The sequence below is a fragment of the Thalassophryne amazonica genome, chromosome 11, assembly GCF_902500255.1.
Source record: "Thalassophryne amazonica chromosome 11, fThaAma1.1, whole genome shotgun sequence".
Taxonomy (NCBI): Eukaryota; Metazoa; Chordata; class Actinopteri; order Batrachoidiformes; family Batrachoididae; genus Thalassophryne; species Thalassophryne amazonica.
The window spans coordinates 39,170,855-39,181,077 of NC_047113.1; the positions used below are offsets into that span (position 1 = coordinate 39,170,855).

A 10,223-nucleotide genomic window follows, 5' to 3' on the forward strand; every position below is an offset into this window, starting at 1 on the left:
ATGGGAATACAGTGTTGTGGATATTTTTGGCCCTATGGCCTTCAAAATTAGGTTAAAGTCATCACTGAACTTGGTCTAGACCTTGAAGCATTTTTGCTGCAAATTTGGTAAACCTGTCTCAAATCGAGAAGTTAAAGGGAGTACAGAGTTATGGACAGACAGCTTTTCTATGTTCTGGCAACAGGGGGCAATTACCTCATTTTGTGGAACATGTAGCAAACATTGAGGGTTTAACATCTGATGATAAAGTTGCTTTGAAATGGCCCATAAAACCTTAAAATTATGGGCATATTAAGATGTAAGCAGGTGGATGTACAGATTGGTGACAGGAAAAACCGGAATAAACTGGGTGGAGAAATGACATGCAGTCTTTTGCACAGGCATGATGAAGAAATTAACATCCCATTGTGCTCTGTGGCATGTATAAACATGCAGTTTTCTGATCGGAAACTAATTGCAAGGAGATTTGGACTGGCTGCCTGACGGCACTCTCCAACATTATCACCAAAATGCCAAATGAAGGGCATTGTTCCAGGTTTGACTTTCTTACTATGAAAGGTTTTCCTTTAGTTTGTCACACATCTTCTTCTAAAGGAATTGAGGAAATGTTCTTTTAAACTTTAAAGCATTACAGTATGCAAGACTGGCTTTTGTCTGCTTGCAGATGGTAAAATATCAGTGTCCATGTGTTATTTTTGTATACAAACAAGAAATATAAAAAAATGTGTATAACATGAGCCTTATGATAATATGATCCATCTGCAAATTTATTAAAATCCTCTAGTTTTTCTTTATAATAAAACCTACAGGGTTTTCATAGAAATGTTGAATCTGCAGTCCGCAGTCATCAAATATCTCCCAAAATGTTTACTTATTAGGAAATTGTTTTTCAGCAAAATGGTTCAACAAACCTGACAAATGGTTGAGGCTTTTATGGTTTATTTCGGGGAATGTTGGATTTTGCAATATATCCACAGGTTTAATGTTGGAATATATGTATAAATGCCCTTTTTAATGAATTTTGGTTTTCAAGTAGGAATGTACAGGACGCCCTGAAATGCTCACATCGCCCGCTAGATGGTGACGAAAACCACTTACATGTGCAGCCAGGTCTTGACTTTTGAGAAGTTAGCTGTTGTTGAAAATAAGATGACTAACAGTCAAACATCATGTCCCTTGCCCTCATAGGCAATTTACGTGTGTTTAAAATGTAATCATGTAGACTAATAATATAGTTGTACAATGAAATAGTTTTGATAATTGGCACAAACATAAGTTTAAAGCCTTTATTTTGAGTTATGATTACCTGACAAAAACATAAAAAAAAAATTAAGCCAATTTTATTTAAGATATTTTCATAGTGCTTCAAAAACCTTTATACTGCTTTGTGTTAGTAATCCTTTATAATAATCCAGGTGTAATCTACTTTCTCTCTGGATGATTCCAGGACCATAACACGCTGCGTCCACTAGAGGCGCTGTTTCAGATCCAAAAATCACATGACTCCTCCTCATCCTGTGGTTTCCGACTATAAACTGGTCGGACTTCTGTTTGCTTACCTGTAATATTCTATCTCTAATCGGGAAGTTAAGACAGTGCAAGTTTTTTGTCACACTGCTTAATATTAAGAGCCTTTTTTTTTTTAATAGGAGGACGTTGTGACAGTTTTGGTGTCATAACAGCGACCTTGTTGTCTTAGCTGGTTTGAATTGATGAGTCTAAAGTCTGGTTTAGGTGTGTTTGATCGTCCTGAGCTGGTTCGAGGCTGAGCTCCGTCACAAACAGAAACAGCTCTTTTTCCACCTTTTTTTTTACTTTTACTCCCTCCACAACCATGAAGCTGATTATCCTCAATGATTACGACCAGGCGAGTGAGTGGGCTGCCAAATACATTCGAAACAGGATTTTACTCTTCAGACCTGGACCGGGCAGATATTTCACCCTGGGACTCCCCACAGGTAATATTTGTGGGCCATAGTGTATTTTTACCCCCTACAACAAATGGAAAAAAAACTCAAATCCTTTATTCAAAAAGTAGTTAAGCAGTTAAAAGAAGTGTGGCAGTTTCATATCAAATTTTGGTATCATTCTGCACAATGTAAAGTTGGGCCTATTTTAACAAGCTTTACAGGGGCGTAGTCAGAATTTTCTGGAGGGGGGTGCGTTCTGACAAATCATCCTTCTTGAAACATCCGACATTACAATGAATTTGTTGACACATCTGTTAAGTGGCTTACAGTGCATCTGGAAAGTATTCACAGTGCATCACTTTTTCCACATTTTGTTATGTTGCCACCCTTTTCCAAAATATTAAGGTTTCAAATCCCGCAAACACTGAGTTTTAATCAGCGATAAGTGCAGTGCATTGAGAAATGCATTGAAACGCTCTCTTAAGGCTGCAATTTAACTGCTGCACATGGACAACAGCGTTAACATCGCAACATAACTCTCTGTATACGAGGTCTGTCCATAAAGTATAGGTCCTTTTTATTTTTTCAAAAACTATATGGATTTCATTCATATGTTTTTACGTCAGACATGCTTGAACCCTCGTGCGCATGCGTGAGTTTTTCCACGCCTGTCGGTGACGTCATTCGCCTGTGAGCACTCCTTGTGGGAGGAGTCATCCAGCCCCTCGTCGGAATTCCTTTGTCTGAGAAGTTGCTGAGAGACTGGCGCTTTGTTTGATCAAAATTTTTTCTAAACCTGTGAGACACATCGAAGTGGACATGGTTCGAAAAATTAAGCTGGTTTTCAGTGAAAATTTTAACGGCTGATGAGAGATTTTGAGGTGATTCTGTCGCTTTAAGGACTTCCCACGGTGCGAGACGTCGCGCAGCGCTCTCAGGCGGCGTCATCAGCCTGTTTCAAGCTTAAAACCTCCACATTTCAGGCTCTATTGATCCAGGACGTCGTGAGAGAACAGAGAAGTTTCAGAAGAAGTCGGTTTCAGCATTTTATCCGGATATTCCACTGTTAAAGGAGATTTTTTTTAATGAAAGACGTGCGGACGGGTCCGCGCGTCGGCTCACAGCCGCCGCGACGCTCCACCACAGGAAAAACACCTCTGTTGGAAGCCTTGAGGACAAGTTGGAACATGTCCAGCTGTTAAACAATTTTCTCATATACTCACTCCACTGAAAGCCATCAAAAGCCGCCTGGATTTTACAAATGGTTATCAACACGGAGGTGTTTTTCCTGTGCCGCCGCACCGCATCGGCTGCGTCCCGACACGCGGACCCGTCCGCACGTCTTTCATTAAAAAAATCTCCTTTAACAGTGGAATATCCGGATAAAATGCTGAAACCGACTTCTTCTGAAACTTCTCTGTTCTCTCACGACGTCCTGGATCAATAGAGCCTGAAATGTGGAGGTTTTCAGCTTGAACAGGCTGATGACGCCGCCTGAGAGCGCTGCGCGACGTCTCGCACTGTGGGAAGTCATTAAAGCGACAGTATCACCTCAAAATCTCTCATCAGCCGTTAAAATTTTCACTGAAAACCAGCTTAATTTTTCGAACCGTGTCCACTTCGATGTGTCTCACAGGTTTAGAAAAAATTTTGATCAAACAAAGCGCCAGTCTCTCAGCAACTTCTCAGACAAAGGAATTCCGACGAGGGGCTGGACGACTCCTCCCACAAGGAGTGCTCACAGGCGAATGACGTCACCGACAGGTGTGGAAAAACTCACGCATGCGCACGAGGGTTCATGCATGTCTGACGTAAAAACATATGAATGAAATCCATATAGTTTTTGAAAAAATTTAAAAGGACCTATACTTTATGGACAGCCCTCGTATTCTGCCTAAACCTCTTGTGAATATATTATCTGGGGTTATAGACATTGTCATTGTGTTTGTTTTATGTGAACATGTGAGAAGCTCAGGTTGTTTCTCAGTTATTTTCAATGGGAATTGCTGTGAGCTGTGATCGCTTCCTGCTCATGTCATTTTGGGGGGAAAGTGAAGTTTGCTCTTTAATTCCCTGCTTATTGTCCTTTACAACACTGTTTGTCCTGTTTTGTTCCATAGTAATGTATACAAGATGTCTGAAATTCGGTTTGCGTTTATCAAGATCTACGCAGGTTAAACGTAGCACACACGGAATATTTGTTTTAGCAAGTTTTCAGGGTCTCATGCATGCAGTCTCGTATTAATGTGATGAAAAGCATAAAAAAATTTGGTAGTACAATGTTCATTTGCAATTGTTATGTGGATTCTCTATATTGTTTAGACTGCAACAACTCTCTGGCACGCAAGGGATTATGGGATATCTCAATAGGGCGAATGGAGTAAATTAATTTTTTCCTCCTCAAAATTCTGCTCGCAACACCCCATAATGACAACATGAAAAGTTTTTTTTTTTTTTTTTTTTTTTTTGCTAACTTATTAAAAAAAAAGCAGCCAACTCTATGAAAAGTCCTGGTAAGTAAATGAACTGCATTTATATAGCGCTTTTCCATCGGCATTAGGCACTCAAAGCACTTTACAAATAATGCCTCACATTCACCCCGATGTCAGGGTGCTGCTATACAAGGTAGTCACTACACACCGGGAGCAACTAGGGGATTAAGGACCTTGCGTTGATTTGAACCGAGAATCCTCTGGTCTCAAGCCCAACACTTTAACCATAAGACCATCACAACTTAATAGAACCGAACTTCTATGCTCATTGGGACCTTCGAAGCAGCAAAAATGTTTCTGTACCCTTCATTAGATTTGTTCCTCCAGACAGTCCTGTTTCATAGGTCCACAGACAATTCCTTTGACTTCATGCTTGGTTTGTGCTCTGACATGCACTGTCAACTGTGGGACCTTATATGTAGGCAGGTGTGTGTCTCTCCAAATCATGTTCAGTCAACTGAATTTACCGCAGATGGACTCCAATTAAGCAGTAGAAACATCTCAAGGATGATCAGTGGAAACAGGATGCACCTGAGCTTAATTTTGAGCTTCATGGCAAATATACTTATGTACATGTGACTTAATTTTTTTAATAAATTTGCAAAAATCTAAAAAGAATCTAGTGAAAAAATTAATCAATTTTGGAATAAGACTGCAACATAAAAAATGTGCAAATGTAGAATATTATCTGGGCAGATATCTCAAGATGATTAACTTTTGGACAGGATTGCAAAAAGGTGATGGTCAACAAAACCGCGGTGTATAAAACATATTTTATGCTATATCTCTACAACCAGTATAGCTGGTGAGATGATCTCAAGTTTGTATTTGTCAGCAAAATATTTGTGATTGATTGATAACATGAACTATTGAACATGGATATGTCCCAGTGAGCAGGGTTTACATCAGCACTGTCATGCCTTTCATATTTATTTTTAAGATTCATGGTAACCAGTATTAGTTTGATTTAAAAAAAAACACCAAAAAAAAACGTGGCTAATATGACTTAAAGGCTCATGCCTCGGAGCTTTGGAGGTATTATTAAAGGAGATGGGATTTTTGTCAAAACTATATAGTAATAGATTAGCAGGTGAATTTTTTTTTTTTTATAAAGTATAACTTGTTTCAGTACAAGAAATATAGGTTGCTGTTATTTTCCACTTCTGTCCTTTGCTTTTTTTTTTCAGTCTTTTATTTTGCCTGTTTTCAGGCAGCACCCCTTTAGGATGTTATAAGAAATTGATTGAGTACAACAAGACAGGAGAACTCTCATTTGAGTACGTGAAGACATTCAACATGGATGAATACGTAGGTAAGTCTTAAAATGTCTTTCTGTCCACAAAAAATGATTAACTGCTGTGATTTTACTGAAAGAAGTTGTCATAAAATCCCACATAGGACTTCCCAGAGATCACCCAGAGAGCTACCACTCCTTCATGTGGAATAACTTCTTCAAGCACATAGATATAAGAGCGGAGAATACCCACATCCTCGACGGTAATGCTCCCGACCTGCAAGTAGAATGCAATGCCTTTGAGGACAAGATCAAAGCTGCTGGGGGAATCGAGCTGTTTGTTGGAGGTCAGGAGGTTATGGGGTATTTGCAAAATATACCACATTATGTACCTCAGATCATGCTCAGTCCTACTCCATGTGTCCTCTGTCAGGTATTGGGCCTGATGGTCACATTGCCTTCAATGAACCTGGTTCAAGTCTAGTTTCCAGGACCAGAGTGAAGACCCTGGCGAGGGACACGATTCTGGCAAATGCCAGATTCTTTGATGGGGATCTCTCTAAGGTGCCAACCATGGCTCTGACAGTCGGTGTGGGTACTGTCATGGATTCAAAGGAGGTCAGAACACAAACTGCTTTATTTGTACGTTAGAATCAATTTTCCATGTGTTGTTTCTGTGAAGGCTCTCAGTTGTCCAGGTGGTTTCCATAGTAGAGAAGCTCGAATCTTCGACTGGACTGGGTTGCTTGATGCGAGGACGTTTCGCTTCTAATCGCAGAAGCTTCTTCAGCTAAATTTCTTGCTCTGATAGTCTGACTTCTGTCTTGACTCTTGTAGAGAAGAACAAACAAGCCAGCAAAAGCTGGAGTTTTAAACTTAACAAGACCCCTCCTACTGAGAGGCAGACTGCTATTGGCAGTGACTAACAATTGCTCAAATTAGCATCTATTGTACTCTAGTTAGTACCCTCCTAATGACAGGGCAGCTGTCCCTCCTAACAATGGGACTGACACCTCTCCTGACGACTCTCCTGGCGATGTGAATGACTCATTACCATAAACAAAAGAGTGAAACTGCTTTGACCTGAGTACCCCATTGTAAACAGGGGACAAAGCGTGTCTCAGACCCCCTCCCCGGTTAAAGCCCCTTTCACATTGGCGTATTCATAGAGCTGCTCATTGCAGCGTATCGTCTACGCTGCAATGAGCAGCTCTCCGCCCACTTTACGTGGAGTTTTTTTTCTCAATACGCAGCAGTATGTTGAGGGCTACGGGCGTAGGACGGAAGAAATTAAACATGTTTAATTTTCTTCGGCGTTCAGCACAGCATGGAGCCTTCGCGCGAGTACAAGCAGCGCCGTGCTACTGTCTGCTACTGTGAGCCCACCCGCACTGCAACACCGTACTGTACGCCATTTCACACCTCCCGCCGGGCTCCATTGTTCTTCTGGAGCTATAAATACTGCAAGATCATTGCTTCACTTTATCATACTGGACTCATTATATGAGGACTGTTCACCGTGTCGCAAAGCTAACTGTTGTTGTTTCATAAAAGTGCTCTCTCGCGTGCGCGTGCTCTCTCTCTGTGTGTGTGTCTGATCATACCTGACTTGAAAATAAAAGTTCTCTCTCTCTCTCTGTGTGTGTCTGATCAGACTTGACTTTAAAATAAAAGTGCTCGCTGTGTGTGTGTGTCTGATCAGACCTGTGACTCTTTAAAATAAAAGCGCACTCGCTGCATGTCGGTGCGATCATCAGACGACCTGATCGATCAGGTCTGATCAAATCAGCAGACCTGATTGGAGCAGTCGGAGGTTTAAAAGTTTAACAAGTCACAGCGTTTCGTTCAGGGCAGCCTTTACCACAGCCAGACTCAGCAGCATCTGGACACAAAGAAAGAGATCCACCAAGACAAAAAAAAATAATAATAATAATGTTAAATGACTCTGTTTTTGAGCCGCACCACACCTTCAGTAGAGAATAGAGCGCACTTCCACAGAGGCAGAAAATAGCACTGAACTGGTTTAATAGCGGCAAGGTACACGCGACTGTGTGAGCGAACACATGCAGTTGCAAGTATGAAACGAACACTGAAAAAGGCTGAGTATGCACGTATTTCGGGCGTATTTAAATGAAACAACGCCGCAATGAGCAGCTCTACGAATATGCCAATGTGAAAGGGGGCTTCAACTGTTTCAACTAGAGTACAGTAGGTGCTAATTAGAGTATGACAGTGCGAGAACGACAGTGATTGTCTGCAGTCTGTTGTCGTGCCAAGAGTTTGAATGGCCACACATTTTCTAAGTCCCATGCGAGCGGTGTTAGATGTTCGTGCGTGTCAGCTGGAATTTGGCCGACACCTGCCGCAACAGGGATCGATGGGTTTGCACAGTGCACACTCTGTTTTTCAGCCGGTGGTGTGCGCAGATAGTTGTAGCAACAGGTGTACAAGGCGTTGGAAGCAGCTACGAAATTACACGGTTTGCATATGATTCCTGCTTCATGCACACTTAATGCACAATTCGACCATATTCGCACTATGTGTGAAGGGGCCCTTAATGTTAGCAGCTACATTCTATTCAAGCACGTGCTGGGACACTTCCTCAAAATGTCAATGCTGTCTGAAACACTTGGAAAAATGAGTACTCTGGAGTACTCCATTTCCGGCAGTCTCCCTAACTGATTGTTGCGAATGCCATATACTTTGAGACTGGTTACGGAAGTGCACAAAGTAATCCCGGTGTATCATCGTATGGTCACGAACAGCCTAAATCTAAGTTATGATTTCTGTGCAACATGTCCTTTAACAAACCTGCCTCAGCAGTCATTTAGGTGAGTGCTGTCGCTTACATCTCTGAGTCCAAAGTTTTTTTTTTTTTTTGTTATCATTTCTTCAGGTCATGATTCTTATCACTGGAGCACACAAGGCTTTTGCTCTGTACAAAGCTATAGAAGAAGGTGTGAATCACATGTGGACCGTGTCTGCATTCCAGCAGCACCCTCAGACAATCTTTGTGTGTGACGAGGACGCCACCTTAGAACTGAGGGTCAAAACTATTAAGTACTTCCAAGGTGAGATGGTGTAATACACTGACATATGCAGTCACACTTAATTCTTCTTTGACCTAAAAATATATATTTCTCATTCACTTTAGGGATGATGCACGTGCATAACAAGCTGGTGGAGACGCTTTGCCCCGATGTGAAGAAAAACTGAGTTTTCGTCTTAAATGTTTACATCTGTGAGGCATTTTGGTTGGAAAAAATAACTTCAATGATTCATTTACACTCCATTTGAGATGCACTGTTTCAGAAGTGCTTGAATTAGTGTTTGTAGAAATCACGTGTTGCAGTGCAAATTTTAAGGTAATTTTGTTTTCCCACAGCTTTGCTTTGTGTTGCTTCTTTTCAATAAAGTTTGTTTAATTTGTATATCAGTGTGTGTGTTTGTATTGAGAGTGCGCTCAGATATCCTGTCACGTGACTACATACAGTAACGCATAAACCATGTTGTGTTTAAGGACTGCTCGTAGCACTTAATTTGCCACGTTTCTGTTAGATCAGTCAGCAATGACAACATGGTCACAAAACAGATTTTACTTGAATTTTAAAATTTTATCTGCAGCTTTTTCCACAGTGTGCCAAATACATGTGTATGTGCAAATTTTTTTTTAATCTAATGCAGAAATGTGAAATAACAAATCACACCTAAGTGCAATTTAAAACAATTTGAGAACCTTTTTTAAAATTGATGCAGCGAAAATGATGTGGGCTAATTTCCATTTTGAGTTGTACTTTGATATAGTTTTATATTAAATTATGATATACAAGCTACACAGAAGTATTACAGTATATACGTTTTTAAGGTATTCGCAATCTATTCAAGAAACATTCTAGCATTTGGCAGTAGTGCAACAAGATAGTCATTAAAGTGCAGAAAGTTGGGGAGTGAGTGTTAAGGTGAGTGTTGACAGGTGAGAACAACGAGTGTATATGTGTGGAGTTCAGGGAGGCTCGGCTTGAATCGAGACTGAGGGTCTGCAAGTGTGTAGGTGAGTTCAGCAGGTAACCAGGCTGAGAAACTAACTGCTTGGGAGAGGAAGCCTTCTAAGCCCACTAGTACAGGCTCGACAGCACATCCCCTTGGCTGGATGGGATTTCTGCTTATGCTGAGACCTCTGTGCAGGAACTGTTCAACAGGAATCCTAACAGGGGCTCTGGTGAACTAGGTCCTCAAAGATGGATCAGGAGGAGGACGAGATGACTTTTCACCCAACAGCTGTGAAGGCAGATGAAGGCTGCAGCAGGTCTTCAGACCCAAGTCATCTGGGATTTCCCAATGATCGGATCAGACTAAGGATCTGTCAAAGTCCATGTGTTTGTCAGTGTGTATCAACATTTCCATGTTAAATAAACCCACACAGAGGCGTCTCTAGATGGATGTGACCAAGAGGTGGGGAGGTGATGGTATAGTAGTTTAGCTCAAGCGTCAGACCAGAGGATCCTTGGTTCAAAGTCCAGCCAGACTGGAAAATCACTGAGGGCCCTTGGGCAAGGTCCATAATCTAGTTGCTCCCAGTGTGTTGTG

General features: G+C 41.3%; 1 protein-coding gene across 1 annotated transcript; it reads left to right on the forward strand.

Annotated features, from left to right (window-relative positions):
- The first annotated feature begins 1,504 nt into the window (after positions 1-1,504).
- gnpda1 (glucosamine-6-phosphate deaminase 1) lies at positions 1,505-9,072 on the forward strand. The gene is made up of 6 exons (XM_034181847.1): positions 1,505-1,958; positions 5,613-5,714; positions 5,801-5,983; positions 6,070-6,254; positions 8,533-8,707; positions 8,791-9,072. Exons 1-6 carry the CDS (start codon positions 1,835-1,837, stop codon positions 8,850-8,852), a joined length of 831 nt encoding a protein of 276 aa, XP_034037738.1. The 5' UTR covers positions 1,505-1,834; the 3' UTR covers positions 8,853-9,072.
- The last annotated feature ends 1,151 nt before the right edge of the window (positions 9,073-10,223 follow it).

Excerpts from the sequence above, each read along its gene's own strand:
- gnpda1 (XM_034181847.1), top strand. The coding sequence starts at position 1,835 with ATGAAGCTGATTATCCTCAATGATTACGACCAGGCGAGTGAGTGGGCT. Across the intron at positions 1,959-5,612 it reads CACCCTGGGACTCCCCACAG|GCAGCACCCCTTTAGGATGT; the intron begins GTAATATTTGTG and ends GCCTGTTTTCAG. Across the intron at positions 8,708-8,790 it reads AACTATTAAGTACTTCCAAG|GGATGATGCACGTGCATAAC; the intron begins GTGAGATGGTGT and ends CATTCACTTTAG.